The sequence below is a fragment of the Pongo pygmaeus genome, chromosome 4, assembly GCF_028885625.2.
Source record: "Pongo pygmaeus isolate AG05252 chromosome 4, NHGRI_mPonPyg2-v2.0_pri, whole genome shotgun sequence".
NCBI lineage: Eukaryota > Metazoa > Chordata > Mammalia > Primates > Hominidae > Pongo > Pongo pygmaeus.
Window position 1 is genome coordinate 6,470,490 of NC_072377.2, and position 19,669 is coordinate 6,490,158.

General features: G+C 48.8%; 1 protein-coding gene across 3 annotated transcripts in view; it reads left to right on the forward strand.

Annotated features, from left to right (window-relative positions):
- The first annotated feature begins 1,700 nt into the window (after positions 1–1,700).
- UBE2QL1 (ubiquitin conjugating enzyme E2 Q family like 1) overlaps positions 1,701–19,669 on the forward strand; it is a 49,251-nt gene continuing 31,282 nt past the window's right edge. For 2 of the 3 annotated variants that reach the window (XM_054488967.2, XM_063664647.1), the window contains exon 1: positions 1,701–3,028. In XM_054488967.2, the coding sequence (XP_054344942.1) occupies positions 2,237–3,028 (792 nt within the window). In that variant the 5' untranslated portion in view covers positions 1,701–2,236. Of the gene's footprint in view, positions 3,029–4,761; positions 6,143–19,669 lie in introns of those variants that run through there. The other variant, XM_054488968.2, reaches the window with a different exon arrangement.

Genomic DNA, 19,669 nt, shown 5'->3' on the forward strand with positions numbered 1-19,669 from the left:
ACTCACACATCACTCTCACACACACCACACACATTACATACACACCACACACACACCACACACATTACATACACACCACACTCATCACCCTCACACACACCACACACACATTACACACACATCACAGTCACACACCACACACACACTAACACCACATACACGCACACACACTACACACCACAATAACACACACCACACTCACACACACCACACACAACACCCTCACACACTCACACATCACTCTCACACACACCACACACACATTACATACACACCACACACACCACACTCATCACCCTCACACACACCGCACACACATTACACACACATCACAGTCACACACCACACACTCACACACTAACACCACATACACGCACACACACTACACACACATATCACACACTCATACACCACGCTCACACACCCCACACACACACCACACATATCACGCATTCACACACACATCACACACACCACACACAAGCATACACATGCACACACACCACACACTCATACATCATACTCACACACACCTCCCACACACACATCATTCACACACGACACACTCATACACTATGCTCACACACACCATGCAAACACCACACACTACACACACCACACCCACACACACACCACACCACACTCACACACACCACACATACACACACCACACACACACCACACATACACACACACCACACACCACACTCACACACATACCACACCACATGCACACACACCACTCTTGCACACACACACCACACAGTGCAGAGCAGGATGCTTCCTGCAAACATGGAAGCTTCGCCGTTCCCAGTCCTTCCAGCTCCTGGGGATCTAAACTTGGTTTTTGCTTGAAATTTCGCCAGATTAAAAAGAGAGAGAGAGAGAAAGTTTAATGGGTTCAAGGAAGAAAGTGAGGCGCGGATGCGAGCATCCCAGTGGAGGACAGACCGATCCCCTGCCAGGGGCACTCCGGGGTCCGCAGAGGGGATGCCCTGCCCCTGAGCCCCGACAGCCCGCGCTGGGCGCGCTTCTCCGCAGCCTTCAGAAAGGAGTCACCAGGCAGCGCTCCGCGGGCCCCTCCTCCGGGACCCCTCTTGGGAACGCGGAGGCCCTCGGAGCGGCAGGCGGAAGGGGAGCGGGGTCGGCGAGGAGGGGTGAACTGGCGAAACAAAGTCGTGACTCAGGGGGCTTCTCTTCGGGGATCGCGGCGGGAACGCTCCGGGCATCCCACTCCCCGGCCCCGATTCTTGGATCGGTCCTCAAGAAAGCGGCCCCCGCGGGCCCCGAGCTGTGCGGAAACGCCAGGCTCCTTCCGACCCGAAGGCATCTATAGGCTGCCTCCCAACCTTACCCAGATCGCGCTAACGGGGTTAAGTGGGGTCTGAGGCTCGGGCTGGGGGCCCCGGCGACCTGAGATCAGGGCATCAGGGCCCCGTGCCTGAGACCCCGGCGAGAGCGCCTCACCCCCAGCGCCCTGCCCCCGCTTGGCTTCCCCGGCCTGGCCTGCTCCCCCAGCAGCCCCCAGCCCGGCCGGCCCGGCGCGCACCGCGGTCTCCCCCAAGCGGCCGCGCGCGTGTCGCCACGGGAGCGGGAGGCGGGGGCGGCTCCGCGCAGGCGAGCCGGCGGCTCCGCCCCTCGCCCCCCCTCCCGGCCAGCAGGGCCGCCCACTACGCGCCTAGCTCGGCTCAGACGGAGCAGCCGCCTCTGCAATGTCAGCAGCCGCAGCGGCGGCGGCTACGCGAGCGGCAGCGGCCCGGGCCCCGCGGTAGCCGCCAGCGCGGCACGGCCCGCAAGAGCGCCAGGAGCGAGCCTGCGGCCACTCGCTGCCTCCGGGGCACTGCGAGAGGCTTTGCGCTCCCCGGCGCGGCGTTCGGACTCGGGGCCAGCGCAGCCACCGCCGCGCACAAAGGACAGCAGACGCCGGAACTCGGGGGCTGTGCCCGGGGACCGGCCCGGGGACCCCCGCCCGCGCCGCGTCCCCTCCACGCCTCCCCTCCCCGGGCGGCCGGAGCGCGAGTCGGAGCGGGCCCCGTCATATGACAGCGGCGACGCCGCAGCCGGCGAGCGCGCGTGCTGCCTGCTCCGCTGCGCCACGGCCGCCGGCGCCTGGGGTGGCCCTTGCCTCGCCCCGCTGAGCGGTCGCCCGTCGCCGCCGCCCCGCGCACCCCGCGCCCGGGCTCGCGGGCTCCGGGGGAGGAGCCGAGGGGAGCCCCCAGCCGGCGCCGAGCCTAAAATGGCCACGCTGCTGCGGAAGATCGGGCTCATCCGCCTGCATAACCGGGACACCGAGGACCCCAAGCACCACCACAACCACCGCGGCGGCGGCCAGCAGAGCGCGTCTCTGCGCGGCAAGGGCGGCTCCAAGAGCGGCGGCCACAAGCAACAGCAGCAGCAGCAGCAGCAGCAGCAGCAGTACCCCGGGGGCGCGGGCGACGCCAGCCCGGGACCCGGCAAGGGCAAAGGCAAGCGCGCGGCGGAGCTGGCCCCGCGCGACAAGGCGCCGGCGGCTGCGGCGGCGGCGGCGGCGGCGGCGGCGGGGGCCGGGGGCCCCCGCGAGAGGGCAGCGGGCGCCAGGGCGGGGCCGGGCCCGGCGGTGGCGGCGGCGGCGGGCAGCAGCCTGGTCCCCGCGGCGCGCCAGCAGCACTGCACGCAGGTGCGCAGCCGGCGGCTCATGAAGGAGCTGCAGGACATCGCGCGCCTTAGCGACCGCTTCATCTCCGTGGAGCTGGTGGACGAGAGCCTGTTCGACTGGAACGTGAAGCTGCACCAGGTGGACAAGGACTCGGTGCTATGGCAGGACATGAAGGAGACCAACACCGAGTTCATCCTGCTCAACCTCACCTTCCCCGACAACTTCCCCTTCTCGCCGCCCTTCATGAGGGTGCTCAGCCCGCGCCTGGAGAACGGCTACGTGCTGGACGGCGGCGCCATCTGCATGGAGCTGCTCACGCCGCGCGGCTGGTCCAGCGCCTACACCGTGGAGGCCGTCATGCGCCAGTTCGCAGCCAGCCTGGTCAAGGGCCAGGTAAGGCGCGCGCGCCGGAGCGGCGAGGCTGGGGGCGCGGGGCCGAGATCGGGTCTGCAGCGCCGCCGGGCGCCCGGGCCCCGAGGTGAGGGCCAGTGCCGGCCCCTCCGGCCATCTCGCTTCCGGCTCTGTCTACACCAGCGCCCCACGGGGATGCTCCGAGCGCCTCCACCTCTTTTCCCTAAGCGTTTTCTTCTTGCCCCTGCTTTCCGTCCTGTCTCTCCCGTCCCCGTCTGGTCTCCGTCTCTGCCGTCTCTCTGTTCTCGGTCTCTGCCGTCTCTCTGGTCTCTCTAGCTTGCTCATTCTCTCCTCATCCCTCCATAATTCTCTTCCATCCCTCTTCCTTAGCCTCCCTCTCCCATACCCTCCTCTCCCTTTCCTCCTGGACTCTTTCTCCTCTCGCCCCTTTCTCTGTCCGGCCATCTATTCCCACCCCCATTCCTTTTTCATTTTTTCCTTCTCCACCTTCCCTGGCTCCCGTACTCTTCTTTCCCCTCCGTCTCACCTTTTCTCGCCCCTCCCTTGTCTGCTCCTCAATCTCCCGTCCCTATAATCTCTGTGAAGGTGAGAACTTTTCCTGGACCTCAGGATTTAAGTGTCCAACCCAGCTGATCTCCCACCCTCCCAACCCCCCCCCCCCCACACACACACACACACACACAAGGCTCCTCCGCAGGGGACTTGGGTGGGAGGTCTGCAGGTGGGTGCCCTGGGGAGGGACAGCTGCCTGCTTGTAAATCCGCCCCCTGCCTTCTTCTGGGCTGCCTCTCCAGGAAAGGTGGAAATTTTGCTCTTGGGAGCTCAATCTAGAGAGGCGGCTGTGTGGTTTGGGCATTCCCTTAAGGGACAAGACCAGACCCCGCCACGGCAATGCCTGTTTTCCCCTCAGAGCACCCTCTTCCTTCCCCGAACCCCTTAGGGCCACCACCTCTGGGGTAGACGTTGCAGGTCTTGGTCTCTTTCAGACCTGCCTCTTTTTCCTCATCGCCTCACCCCACTGCCCCAAGCAGTTAAATCCTTTATCAGGGCTAAAGATTTTAACGAAATACCAAACTAAGGGCCAAACAGTTTTCCTGAGCCTTCTCACCTATTGCATCAGATGGCAGCTTTACGCAAAGAAACCCCAAAGTACTTGAGAGCAGGGTGAGTGCGTGATGGTGTTATCGGCTCGAATTATATGCTGTCGACTGCGGTTGAGTTCTCTGGTGTTTTCCTGAATCAATATTAAGCATTACTTAAGAAAATTACATTGCTGTGTGGCCATCTTTTAGATTTATGAAAAATCATCGTTTTCTTTAAAAGACCCCAAATGACCTCGGCTTGATCTTTCTACAGGCGGCCTATCAGAAGCCATCACTTCTTCCCTGCCTGGCACTTTGATTGCAGGCTCTTTCACACTAATCAAATAATGCTTGTTCTGCCAATTTCACTAAAGCTGGAACCCCTGGAATTCCAAACAAATAGCATCCTAACTCCAGCAGAGAAGGTCAGGTAATTCCTGACCCATCCTGCCAGTCCCTCTTTTCTAAGGTTTAGGTTCCACACATTTCCCGAGTTAGAAATAGCGTGGGTGTAACAACGCTAGAAAAACATCTTCAGCTGAGGGAGGCTTAGTGCTCTAATATCAGAGGTTTGTTTTCCGTCCTGCCGTGAAGTGTTGAGTCTGATGAAAGGTTCATGTGATAGAATGCAAGCATGGGGGGTAGGGCATCTCAGTTTTATTTTTCAAACAGGATTTATACAGATGAAGTGGAAGAATTCTTTGCAGAAATGCCTTGGTTATTTGCTTCTTGAATCATTGCTAATCAGAATTCTTTGGAACAGTCTGTTATTGTTTTTCATTCTTCACAGTGAAGATGACACTGGGGATCAGGGGAAGAGGAATGTGTATTCCCTTCTGGGATCACAGAGTCCTAACATTTTAGACTTGGAAGAGATCTTAGAGATGAACTGGACCACTGCCTGTATTTTGAAAGATGCAAGAAAATAAAGGTTTGAAATGAGAAACGGGGAATTTTTTTTTAAGACAGAGAGGGACCTCAGGAAATTAAATGTTTCCCATTTCTACATTAATGCTGTGTATAATAATAATTCCTTTGGTGCCCATATGCCAAGTGGCAGTATATCAATGGGCAATATATAAAATACACGGGTCCTTGTAAGTGTATTTTCTTTTCTCTGTATTTAAAATTGAGAGTCTCATGTACAGTTTGCAAGTGAGAGATTTCTTTATTGAAGGTAATTATCAACTTTTTCATTTCTTACTTTGATAAAATCCTAATTGAACCCATTGCCCGCCACCTAGCATATTGTGTTATATTGTCTATTCCACATCTAAAATAGAGGCAAAATCTCAGCACTTTTTAAAGTACAAGTTCAATTTCTTTGCATTTTTTCATGCTGCTTCCAACATACAGCTGTCTAAGAGAGGGTAATGTGTGGCATACATAAAATATTCAAAATGCAATGAAAGAAAGGAAGAAATGAATAGTCATTAATGTTTTAGGATTCTGTGCACAAAAGAATTCTGATGGTATTTCAGGTAACCTGAGGTTGATTGTCTCTTTATGTACTTTTGCAAATTCACTACCTACTGGTTGTTCAGAGCACATATGGTAGTTACCAAATGATTTCCTCAGTTAGAGGTAATATGCTTTGGGAAAGCAATCAAAATACCTGATCAGGTATTCAAGGAGAACTGGGACAGCTACCAAACCGATGATTACTTTAAAAGGGAGAGTCGATATATTCTAGTTATGTTCTGATACTTCTTGGGATTTCTTTTTTAGGATTCATTTTCATAAGAAATGAATCCTAACTGCAGAGTTAGAAAAGGCTGGTTTGCTTCTTTTATAGAGGAAAACATTCACTGCTCAGCTGAACTTCCTGAATTGAGGATACGCTGTTTCTATACTTCTAGAGAAATTGTAAAACAATTTTAAGAGTTTCGTGTGTAACATAAAAATATCTGCTTAACAGTTTTGTATACAATAAAAAGCTTACGCTTATCACATCATATGATAAATTCAGTCATTTCGTGAGGCTTTTAAGTGACTCTCTGGCCTGTGTTACCAAAATCTCTTGCATGTTGCTGTATGAATTGTAGTTGTCTTAAATTAATATATAAATTGCCTATATGATATATTCTATGTAGAAATAATGATATACATATCTTCCCCCTTTGTCTATTACTAAACCCTCTTTTGACTAGAGGCATTTTTAGGTAACTCTTAGTTTTTTATAATTGGATTTTAAAACTCTGTACTTTTAGAATGAACTGGTGAAAATGTTAAAAGTATACTTTTAGATAATTATTTGCATCCTTTATTAGTTACTGAACCAAAAGAATACAACCCACAGCTCCAGTATAAGATTTTTGGCATTCAAAAGCTGGAAGATGTTGGTTTTGAAATGAAAGTAGCCTGTAATCCCAGCACAGTGCTTGCACCTAGTAGGTAGCTTAACCTGCAAAAACTGCATTTTCGGACTCTGTAAACCTAGACAAAGTAGTATCAGCATTGGGGAATGCTGGCCATGAAGAGTGCCAGAGTTTACTGGCTTCCACTCCAGGCTTGGAGCGTGGGACGATGGGGTGACTGGCCAGGGACCTTGTTTTGGCAGTTGTGTGTGCAGCAGGGTCCCCAAAAGCTGCTTGATGGTGCACTGACTCAGAGCCCTGCTTTCACTGTGGCTCACCTCCTCAGTGTCCCCTTTTTAGTTAATTAGGCATTGCCAGGGACAGGGAACCAAATGGCAATTGAGTGACAATTCCTCACTCCTCTCCTGGCCCCTCAGAGCCAACCATACAATTTGGCATGCACACCCTGTTGATAATAATAACTGCAGCAGCAGCAGCAGCAGGAAGCATTTCCTACTTGCTTGTGCCATACTCTGGGCCAGCAGAGAACATAGGATGTTTGAGGATGTTTGAACCTCCCTGGTTCTGCTCTTTTGATGGTTGTTGTACAGGTGAGGAAACCGTAGTTTCACAGAGTCAGGTGGAGTTTATACAGCCGCATGCTCTCATAACAGCTCATGAGTGGCAAGGCTCTGAAATTTCATCAGCATGAGTAAAAGCTGTTGGAAATGGCAGTCAGGCCAGGTGCCATCCAAGCACCTTGCTGTTTCCAGGCAGTTGTTTATTAACTGTGACCATTGTGATAATCCTTTCTGTCCACAGAGAAGAGCTGCTCAGCCAGCCATCCGCAGAAGATTCACAGAACATCAGTACTAAAGCATCCTTGAGTCTTACTGTTTGAATTTAAAATTGGAAAGCAATTTCAGGACAAGTTCTGTCTGCCTGACGGTTTCTGGATGTTTTTTAATAAAGGAAACTTGTCTAAGTGTAAGGAAAGAGTAAAGGGCTCTGCAGCTCAGCTTTGTGAAATGATATGCAGTGATGTCACTAAAATCCACCTTAGGTCTGAAAGGGGGCTACACCATGGTGTCACTGGGAAGCACAAGTGCACACACACGTGCACACACACACAGAGACATACATAAAGCCCATCTTCCAAAATACTAGGCCTAGAAATAGCACTTTGCTTATGACAGTAAAACCAGCAGTCTCATCAGAAAGAGTGACAAAGATGAACAGCCCATTGGGCTCCTGAAATCTGTGGGCTTCTAACCTAATCTTCTAACACAGAGATTTTTTTGAGACAGGGTCCCCTCTATCACCCAGGCTGGAGTGCAGTGGCATGATCATTGTTCACTGTAATCTTTAATTCCTGGGCTCAAGCAATCCTCCCATCTCAGCCTCCCAAGTAGTTGGGACTACAGGTGCACACCACTTTGCCCAGCTAATTTTGTTTATTTTTTGTAGAGATGGGGGTCTCACTATGTTGCCCAGCTGGTCTCAAATTCCTAGGCTCAAGCAGTTCTCCCACCTCGGCCTCCCAGAGTATTGGGATTACAGGCGTGAGCCACCTCGCCCAGCCGTACAACATACAAAATGTTTAAAGGCCCTGTATTAGGTTGCTGGGGCTGCCATAACAGAGGACCTGGAAATCCAAGATCAAGGTGTCAGCAGGGCTCGTTTCTCCTGAGTCCTGCCTGCTTGGCTTATAGATGCTGTGTTCTCCCTGTGTCCTCACGTGACCTTCCTTCTGTGTGTGTCTGTGTCCTAATCTCCTCTTCGTGGAAGAACACAGTCAGATTGGATTAGGGCCCATCCTCCTGACCTGACTTTAACTTAATTACCTCTTAAAAACCCTATCTCCAAATAAGGTCACACTCTGAGGTGCTGTGGGTTAGGGGTTCACCATGTACCTTGGTGATTGGAGGAGAAACAATTCAGCCCATAACAAAACCAAACAGGAATTTCTTAACCAGTTGCTCATCTTGTTTCTGCAGCTGCTGTGCTAGTTTGAAAAGCAATAGAGGAAGCCACACGGAGGGAGGCAATGGATGGAGAATGTTGCCCGCAGCTTTGAGCAGAGAAATGGCTGCACACCCGGAGGGAAGCTAGAACAACCTAGAGCAAAAATAGTGACCGGCAGGGGTGGGTAACGCCATCTGATTCGTCCAGGGAGACGTGGATTTTTGGTAGCGTGCTTATGAGTCACTGTGTTGTGTCCTGTGCTGTGTACAGGGGATGGAGATTATTGCCACCACCGATGACTCTGCAGCTTGAGGTATCGATATGCTGGACTGTTCAGAGGAAAAAATAGCTACTTGTTCTTCTATCAAGTAGGGCAGGCATGAGGACACAGGCAGGACTGCATCCTAAAAATAGCCCCACACCCACTTGGAGAGCTCCAGCAGCTCAGCCCGGGGTGCATGGGGCAGCTCCTGATAGAAGCTACTTTTACTTCACCATGAGATTTTGAGAATCTGAACTTGCAGGAAGAAGGTTGTAGTGTATTTTTGTGTATTTTTCTGATTTCCCTTAAGCGATGGGGGAGATTTGGTTTTCTCTGTAAGGACGGTGTAGGTTCATGGCTGTTGCTTAGTGGAATGTGCCCATGTGGACACTGAGCTGAAGTCTGAATGAAAGCCTGACACCCACAACCTGGTCAGTGTCTCCCTTCTCATCGTCAGGAAGAGACTCGTCCACACCCAGGTGTAGAAGGAAGGCAGCCTCGCTAGTACCATGTCAGAGGCAGATAAGACACCAGCAGAAATGGCTTTTATAGTTAAGGAAACAAAGCAGACACTTGTGGCAGGGTTTTTGAGCCACACTTCGGAGCTCCTAGAATCAGAGGTTGTTGCTGCCCTAGTTGTGTTAATGTGGTAGTCGGGAGGGGAGAGGATGGCTGGCCACAAGTGTTAGTCCTTTCTTCTCTGCCAGTGGTTCCCAACCCTGGCAGCACATTAGATGCCCTGAGGAGTGTGCAAATTATTTCAGTACCAGGGCTGTCCCCTCAAAGACTCAGACTTTGTGGTCTAGGATCAGGCCCTGACAGAGGCTGGTCTGAAGAGCTCCTCATGATTCTAATGGGCAGCCTAGGTTGGAAAAGCTGCCTGACGCTGGCCATGGTCCACCTCCGCCCTCTCCACCCATCTGGGAGACACAGCCTCACCCACCAGTAACCACAGCCCAGAGCTTCAGAAATGGTGATAATTAATCCCCCCAACCTCCCCACCCCACCTGGCTCAGACTCCCTGTCCTAGGTCAACCCTGACTCAGCACCTTCAAAGCCCGACTTCTGTAGAGGTGCCATCCTAAAGCCAGCCTTCCTCCCTGGATTGCTTGTGTAGACTACGAGGGAGTGTAAACCCTGAAAAAGAAAATGTAGGGATGATTCACTCCACCCTCGATGAGACGCAGCTGCGGAGGGTGGTGTGCGCAGACCCTCCAGAGCCGTGGCTGACTAATTAATACAGCACGGGAATCAAGTGCCTCCCATCATGCAGGAACTTCCTAGGCATCATTGGTGGATCAGATACACATCAAGTGCCTGCCACAGGGAACGTACCCTCTAATGGGGAGAAGACAAAACCCTTTACATTTGCTTTTGACATGCCAAGTGGCTTCACAAGTATCTTTTTGTTAATATTTAGGAAATATCCATGGATCTGACAGTAGACAGTGGCCTGGGTATATAGTGGGGACATGGGCCCAGTGGGGTCCTGGGGTCAGCAGGGTCTTCAGAAATTCCAGGTGATGTTCTTAGAGAAAACACTCTACTTAAGGGTGATTGAGACTTGACATTAACGTGGGGCATTAGTCACTCAGTGTTTTTTGGGATATGGTTTCATTGCTGATAAATGGAAAGGCCAGGCATGCCCCCACACCGACCAAGAAGTTATAGTAATGGCAGAAATGTTTCCAGTAATGTCTACACTTTCCTACTCAGTAAGTCGGCAAGCTAAGCTAAGGTTTAATTGTTCAGTTATTTTCTCATTGTTACACACATCATTCATTCATTCACTGAGCACTGTAGTGACATTGCCCTTGGCATTCCTATGACGACCCTTCCCCATTCTGCATAACGTCTGTGACACTCCCCTGGTCCTCTCCCTGGCCTGCTAATCCCCCAAGGCTAGGAGGAAACCAGCTGAGCGGGAGGACCAAGGACACCAGACTGGGAGAGCAGATTTGGGACCAATCAGGTGGCAAAGGATTGGGAGATGAGGGCAGGTGTGTCTGCAGAAGCCAGAAGAAGCTGCCTGACCTTGCCCCTTACCAGGCCAGCAGGGCTGGGCATGGTCAGGGAGCCACACTCACCGAGCCTCTTCTGTTCCTATTCTTCAGTGCTAGGCTCTCCTCTCCCACTCTCCTCCTCTCCAGCCCTGTGCTCCTGCCTCGTGGGTACCTGTCCTCTGCTTGGATTCCTGCAGTGCCCCCATCCAGTCTCTCTGTCCCCGTCCATCCTCCCTGATGCCACCTGCATGGCTCCTGTAAAATGCAGACCTGGCTTTGTCACATCTTGTTACGAACCTTATGAAATAGAGCTCAAGTTTCCCAGCACTGTACAGCCATGATGACATTCCTCCATCCGCCACAGCCCCCAGTGAGGCTCCTCCTCCATCAGCCCCTCCTGCCTGGAAGCCCCTCTTGCCCATGTTCACCAGGTGAGTACCTGGCCATCCTTAAAAACCCTGCCCAGATGCCCCAACTTCTCTGCAAACAGCTCCTCAACCACTCCTTCAATAAAAGCAATGACTTCCTCCTGTGAACTGCGGAGGAGGAAGCTCGGCATTGTTTAGAAAAAGTTCATTTCTGTGCTTACCCTGCCAGTTTACATAATTACAACTGTATTGCCCCTTCTCTTTGCTAAATGTCCAACACCTTGTGTGTGCCAAATAAATGTTTGCCACAGGATCTGTTTCCCTGAGCAGACTCCCCATCCTCTTCGTTTTGCCCCTTCTTGCGATGCAATGTAAGTGCTTACTGTGGGTCAGCTGCTGTGCAGAATGCTTTATGTGAATGATTTGGTTAAATCCTTGTAGCAGCCTATGAGGTAGGTGCTGTTGTTATTCCCATTTTACAGAGGAAGAAACTGAGGCTTGCTGAGGTTGAATCATGTGCAGAGCTGAGCTGCCACCAGGCAACCAATCCAGTGCCAGAGCCACCTGGTCCTGAGGAGGTGTCTAGTTGGCAAGTACCACGTGTAGTATTATTGTTCCTCATGGCACATATGGATGTTAGGAATGCCTTTGCAGTTCCATGGTGCATGGTTTTCCTACAATACTCAGAATCAATCCACTAGAGGATGGATGGTGCATCCATCAAGTCTGACACGTGGTACGGAATTATCAGCAACGTTGGACAAATATATCGGCCCAGATTCATCATAAGCTCCTTGTATTGATTGAGCAAAATGGATGAATGTGTTAATTGCTTCAAACCGTAGGAGAAAGATAATTATTACAGCTTTATTTATTCTGTATACAAAAGGGAAAGGCATTTTAGAGAGTCTGAAAATAACTCAAGAAAGAAGTGCTTTTTGAACATAATTGTTACATTGGTAAAATCACTCAGATTGAAGGAATGGCTACCTTAAAATAATTTCTCTAAAATAAATACTAATTCTTCATCACAGTATTTGGCAGGCATTCTCGAGGTGTTTCACTGAGTTCTTTGATGAAGGAGCTAAGGAAATACTGTCTGGTAAAGGATCGGTTACACGTAAAGTTGAATTGTCCTCAGCTCACTTGGAAATTGAAGGGAAAATTTCCAGAAAAATATTTTAAGGGTAATTCTCATTTTTTGATCTTGAAGATCAGACATTTGCAAATATCAGAATATGGAGTTACAGAACTTATTACATTTGGGTTCTAATAAAAAGCTGTGATTAATATTTTATGAATTTGGACATTTTGTGCACAAAATTATTAAACCAATTATTTTTGCCTTACAGATCAATATGTATGTATTAGGGTGATTACTTAGTGTCAGATTGGGTGCCCATATTGCTTCCCATAAGATGTCTGTCAGGAATTGGATATAACTGTACCAAGTAAAGATCAATTGCTGCAAGGATTAATTTGTGCTGGAGTCCTTCATGATTAGTGACATATGCTACTCAACTCTGCTTCTCAGCCAAGGAAAAATAAAAATACCATAGTGGAAACTTCACCAGAATTGAGTGAGTTACAAGCTTAAATTAACTGTGACTAGTTGAGTATCAGAAGCCTTTAAAATGTAACTTTTTAAGAGTCGTCAAAATACTAAATCATAATGTATTTAACCTGGCTTTGTGCAAGGAGGCTGTTCTTTATCAGAGCCCTTTCCTGCAGCGCACACGTGCCTGCGTCAGACAGCACCTCTCAGGTGGGAGCCTTTCTCCTCCAGGTTGGGTGGGAAAGAAGAGGACAGCAAAGCCAGGGGCCTTGTCCACAGTAGCGGGTTAGGATCCTCCAGGGGAAGTGCCTTCATCCAATGTGAACAATGCCTAAAAGTAATGCAGGAGAGCTGCAGAGACTGGTGGCTGCGACCCCACCCCTCCAGAGCCCTGCTGACTTCCTTTGATCTCTTTTATAATGTACACTATGAAACATCATTGTTTTAGAGAACTCATACAAGACTGCTACTCTAACTATGAAGATTAAAATTTCACAACGCTTAAAGGACATTATCATAATTCACAAATAAAACTGATCTAATAAAAAGTGAGTTTGAGCTGAATTGAATTAAAGTGCTTATTAGTAATTTCATTTAAAAAGGATATCCTGGCATCTGCCTTTTCATAAGAGAGATGGAGGGCTCTTGTTTATTCTTGATGATCGATCAAAGAGAAACAGGTGACCAACCACAGGAGTCCCTTCCTGCTGCCCCAAACCCCTCGAAGCCACCTGGAGGACTGCATGGCCTCGAGGCGTCTGGGGACACCTGCGGACTCCTCCCCAGAATAATGTCTTTAGTTGCACAAAACAAAATGCATAGGATTTCAAAGGAAACCAATTATACTTAAATACAGTTATCAGAACATGTTTTTAAAACATGATGAACTAAAATAAATTAAAAAGCACTTTATTAACACATTGAATATTAAGATCTAGAGGCAGGTCTAACAGCTCTCCTAATCTGACAATAATGAACATCAATGACATTTCAAAATATCTACAACAATATCACAACTGTAATGTGATTTTAAAACATTTGTCTATTGGTGACAAAGCCAAGGCATTGCTAATACTGCTGTGGTTTCTTAACTTTCAATCCTCATTATAAGAAGTGCTGAATTGCAGTTCAAAGTTAGTGAAAATGGAGACATTTTTCCCATCCAAATGTATATACTCTGAGGGGTGCGTGGGCCCCAGGTTAAGAACTCAAGGTAGTGTGTGGCTCTAGGTGGTGATGACTGTCTTGGGAAAGATCCTAAACCTTATTCTGCAGCTCAGGGCCAGAGCAACTGGGATCAAGATTTAGGAGCCCAACAGGTGTCTCAGTTCTCCTTCCCCTCCTGAGCGTGGCTCACTTCTGGGCAGGCACCCACCTCCCTGAATATCAGAGGCCTCCCCTAAAGGCAAGGAGCATAAACCCAACTGCTCACATCATGAGGATCATGAGGATCAGAGGAAATGATGACACGTGTTCCTTGCATAGACAAGGTGATCAATAGATGTTCCTGCTTCTAAAGAAGAAGGAGATTTATTGAACTAAATGCACAGAAATGTATGGCCAAGACACAGCAGCCTCCAATGCACACAGAGATCTGCTTTCATAACGTTGAGTGTTTCATGGCAATATTCACCTCCAGGTGCCTCGGGTGTTTCCGTCCATGACTATATTGTTACAGAGATTCACAGGAAACTCAGAAGAGCCTCCTTTTTGCCCTCATAAATCTACTGCTGTGGACGCTTGCTGTTGCCTTTGCTGACTTTCCATCATCAAATGATTTTGCACCATCAGGGGCTGATTTATGGGATTATGTTATTCTTCCAGCACAGATTGATATCTGGGTTTTTTCACCTCTTTAATTTTGGTATCATAAGAATTCCATTACATTGGTAGCATCTTTAAATTAGCTTGATTTCTTTTGCTGGTGTTAAGTTAGAAAATTACATAGAAGAATATTCTTATTTAAAACATTTACCTCTATACTCCCTAAATTCACACCAAATGTCCTTGTTAGCCATTAAATGTTGTTGATACTCATTCTTTGTTACAGAATGCAATGCCCACTTGAAAACTTCTTGGCTACCATTTCGCTTCAAGGTGAAAAACCAGTTCATAAATCAAATTTTAAAATTTGTCAAAAGTTGTGGACTCCAGCAATTAGCACAAATCACACAGAATGAACATCAACTGTTTCAGTACAACTGAAAGAGAATTTCCCTGTAGTCAATTACATGGATTCTTTCTAATATTAATACTTTTAGGAAAGACCTTTTCTTTAGTAGAATTTAAGAGAACCCTAGCTGAAATATTCGACCTGCAGGAATAGCCGAGTTTCTCAGAAACACCTGTGATATGACATATGGTCTTACTGCAATTGGAGGCTATTCAACAGTGGAATACCAATTCCTGCTTCACATTCTCTTAACTGGTCAGTCAACTGAGGCCTTGAGCATTGGCCCAAAATCTAGCGTGAGGCTTTCTGCATTTGGGAAGAGACTGACTAGCTATCTTTAGGGTTCTCCTCCAGTCTGAAGACTCAAGTGGGTAGACTCTGCATTCTCACGGGACAGGGTGTGGGATACAGTTAATTGATCCTCCAGGATTTCTATGCTGTTTTTGTTGTATTCCCAGTGATTTTCCCATAGTTTAGAAATATTGAAGTGTCCTCGTCTGAGATCATTATAGGCAGAAAGCATCCTCCTGTCCCCAGTGTTTTACAGCACCCCCTGCGTATCATTCTAGGAAGGAATATTATCCTTTATGTGGAAATGGAGCCTGCAATGATATCTAAATCAGTTCCTGGGCCTGGGTGGTGTTGCCATAACTACTGATCTAGGTTTGTAATATCAGCAGATAGAAACAGACCTGCCCTACAGTGCTCAGACCATTTGTTCATATTTATTTATGTCTCGTTTTTGCTCCTGTTAAACGCATTATTTAGCTGCCACGTAATCTTTTAGTGAGATGATTCTGATCACCCTATCCTCAGAAAAATCTTCAAGGCCCTCCATCCCCACCTTGGCTCCAGCCACACACCATTTAGAGGTCCCAGGGTCCCATTGGTTTCCCAGCTCCACCGAAAGTCCCATTTGGATAAGCCGCAGGCTCGCAGCCCTCGGCGTCCCCAGCTTTGTTGGAAAGGTGAACACAGCAGGCTTTGCAGCAGCTGTTGGTCAGCACTTGACCTTATTGGCCCTGATGAAGGCCAGTAGGCTGGACAAGCCCAAGCGAGGGTGATGGTCATTTAACCTCTACAGACAGGCCTTTCAGACCACCCCACGCTGTCTCTGCGGCCAGAAGATGCTCCAAGACTTCAGAACTGGGTCTTGGTCAGGACTCGACCAGGAAAGACAATCTCAACCTAGGACTCAAGACCCAGATGTGGGAGGAGGCGTATGAAGAAAGCAGCCAATGGGCTACCCTGAGAGTCAGGGACCTGGCGTCAAGAAAGGAGGGGGAATCTGCCGGCAGCTGCAGGGCCACCATTGAGGGTAAGGGCAAGAGCAAAGCAAGGCCCCCACCCCAGATTTGCATTCAGCTCTCCAGTGGACGGGGCATGCGAGCTTTCCCAGAAGCCCAGCCAACAGAGGGATCCTGGACTGAGGAGTGAGGCCAGTTCCTGTGTTCTCAAGCTCCCGAGGGTGGCGTGGCTGAAGCAGACCAGTGCTCCTCAAGGAGCTGCCAGGGCCCAGCTCCTCCTGCTCATGCTTAGTGAGAATTGCCCGGGGGCATCTTCCCTGTGCTGCCTCATGTGGAAGCATCATCAAGGAGGAGTTGTCAAGTGCCAGGTATGAGAGGCCACTACCTGCAGGGCTTGACAGAACGACCTAGTGAAGGGCTCCAGGAAGAAAAAGGCCACCCTCACTCAGCGTGCACTTAGGGCAGAATAAGCCTCACCCAAAATCCCTGTGGGACTTTCCCCATAGAATTCTATGGAAACTTCCATACGTCACCATTAGATTAAGTTGCCCAGGGAGATTGAGGGAAATGTAAGATTTCTGCTGCAGGAAAAGGAATCTGACATTTCCGGCTTCTGAACCAAGCATGAAAGGCTGATTTGTAATTTGTTTGGTCTTAACAAAAATAATGTTATGCAATTAACTAGTCTTAGGCGTCAAGCACAGTTTGAGTGAATGATAAACGGAAGACAGCATTTTCCATAAGTAAAAGCTTTCAGAGTGTGCATCTCTAAATCATCCATTTCTTTGCTACTGACTCTTTTCCTTTCTTTTGATGTTGTTATTTTCTTGACATAATTACAGTAAAGATTGGTACATTGCACCCAATCTTAATTATATCTCCCTTCAGTCACATTTATTTCATTATTACCTGCTATTCCTTTAAATTAGTAAGTCATGATATTTACAGATTGGTAGTATTCTTAAAAATATTTCAAATTGTGCTAGAAGGTTTCACCCTGAAATGGGATGAGTAAATTCTTTTATTTATTCTAGAGCTTGCAAACATGTTTTAAGTGTATAATACAGTGATCCTAAAGAAAGGCTGGGGAAAGAATTCGAGTTTGGAGGATAGCAGTGAAAAGAGGGCCACGTGAACAGGTGAAGAGGAGGCTGGCTTGTCCTTGGTGCAGGGCCTTGGGTGAGGAAGGCGCTAAGGAACAGGGTGGTGGCTTCACTTTTCTGCGTGGTGCAGACTGCAAACGCGCTTGATTTTGTGACCGCCACCGCCTCCCCACATTCTGTGAGCAGCAGGACTGGGAGCCAGACTTTGGTCCGAAGTTCTCCCGAAACCCAGGTAGGCTTAGTATTTGTGCTGTTATTATTATCATTATTTTTTTTTTTTTTTTTGAGATGGAGTCTTGCTCTGTCGCCCAGGCTGGAGTGCAGTGGCGCGATCTCAGCTCACTGCAAGCTCCGCCTCCCGGGTTCACGCCATTCTCCTGCCTCAGCCTCCCTAGTAGCTGGGACTACAGGCGCCCGCCACCACGCCTGGCTAATTTTTTGTATTTTTAGTAGAGACGGGGTTTCACCATGTTAGCCAGGATGGTCTCGATCTCCTGACCTCGTGATCCACCTGCCTTGGCCTCCCAGAGTGCTGGGATTACCGGCAGGAGCCACTGTGCCCGGCCTGTGCTGTTATTTTGCACCAAATTTTTGTTCCAGATTATTCTAAGGGCTTTTTTTTTTATTTGAGACAGAGTTTCACTCTTTTTGCCCAGGCTGGAGTGCAATGGCGTGATCTCGGCTCACTGCAACCTCTGCCTCCCGGGTTCAAATGATTCTCCTGTCTTCTAAGGGCTTTTTTAAAAACACAAACACAAATATTGAGAATTACATAATTAAGTAGAATTGGGAAACAGGCCTAGCAAACAAGGTCAGTTGTAAACCAAGACCTCAGTGATGCTTTTGAACTGTTGAGTGATGTTTTGAGCTACATTTGGCACCTGCTAACCACTCGGAGAAAATTATCTTCCCAATACATGAGTGTTTTAGGTCCTGCAGTAGGAACAATGAAACTACAAAAGATTTACAATCCCATATCAAAAAACAATTCCAAATTCAAGATGACAAGATGTCTCACAAGTCGAAAAGGAACGGGAAATAGCTCCCAGTGCATTCCCCTAGAATCATAGCACATACGTTGTGGTTTTATTTGTTCCTGTGTCTGATTAGGTTCTGAAGGTCTTTATCAGAAGTAGCTGATTTCACTGCCTTGTAGCTGAGGGTTCTTGGCCACTGCTGGCTGCACTTCTTAATTAGAGGAACTTGAACAGTTTGTGGAGGTTGGAAAGAAAAAACAAGGAGATGACTTACGGAGCTCAGAGCCAGTAACATGCTGGCAGCCAGCAGGCCTGAAAGGGGCAGCAGGGAGGGCCGTGTCTGCCTTCTCTGGGCTTCAATGGTGGGTGACACCGGATGCCTCAGGTCACCCTCGGTAGAATTTTAAATGCCTTAATGATGTTTCAAAAATAGAGATTCATTTGGACTTAGATGCAGCTAATTTCTGCTCCGGGTATTTTAACCTCTTGCAGTCAACGACATTCGTAGCTCTGCAGGGCCATCTGTGCTGATCCCTTGATAAGAAGCTACAATTCAATGGATTACCAATAGCACCCTCATGTATGACTACAGAGGCACTGTCGCCAGGCTCAGGCACTTTTTAACTATAACTAGCATTTTAGTTTTTATTCTTTTTTTTGAGACTGAGTCTCACTCTGCCAACCAGACTGGAATGCAGTGGCACAATCTCGGCTCACTGCAAGCTCCGCCTCCTGGGTTCAAGTGATTTTCAAGCCTCAGCCTCCCAAGTATCTGGGGCCGCAGGTGTGTGCCACCATGCATGGCTAATTTTTGTATTTTTAGTAGAGATGGGGTTTCACCACATTGGCCAGGCTGGTCTCAAACTTTTGACCTCAGGTGATCTGTCCTTGGCCTCCCAAAGTGCTGGGATAACAAGCATGAGCCACCACGCACAGTCAGGATTTTAGTTTTCTTAGACCTTTAAAAGAAACAACAAATATTTAGAATTACATCATTAAGCAGAGTTGGGAAACAGAGCTGGAAAACATTTAGTTTTCTTAAACTTTTTCTTAATGGATTGCAGAGCTAAGTGAAGTGGCAGAGAGTAATGACGCTGAGTCTAAATAGAAGTGAATATTTTAATTTCATAACAGAAAACTGGGAGATGAGCAAAAAGTAATTTTCTCCAAGACCCAATCTCAGGATCCAGTGGTTCTCAACCTGTTTCCACTCACCAGTGCCTGGGAGTGGAGGGCACTTTGCACCTCGTTTCAACAGGGACTGTGGGGGGCTCTGGGATGCTTCGGGTGCCCCTCTCCGCCCCCAGCAATTCAGACACAGCTGCTCTGTGTCCTGGAGAGGAAAGAGCCCCTCCCCGCCACCGGGATGACCCCTCGCTCACTTCCTGCGTGGGAATCGCTGCTGGAAATGGACCCTGATGGTCTGGGCTTCCCGAGGCCAGCTCCAGGGCACAGCGGAAGAGCTGCTGCCTCACCTTAAACCTGTCTCCGTGCGGATGGAACCTGGACTCCTCGCCATTTCTGCATTTCTACGTTTGCTTTTTCTCCCCCGCGCAAAGCGTTTCCACTTTCTCTTCTCAGTGTATTTGCTCACTTCCTTCCCCCTGACTCCCAGCCTGTCTCCCTCTGC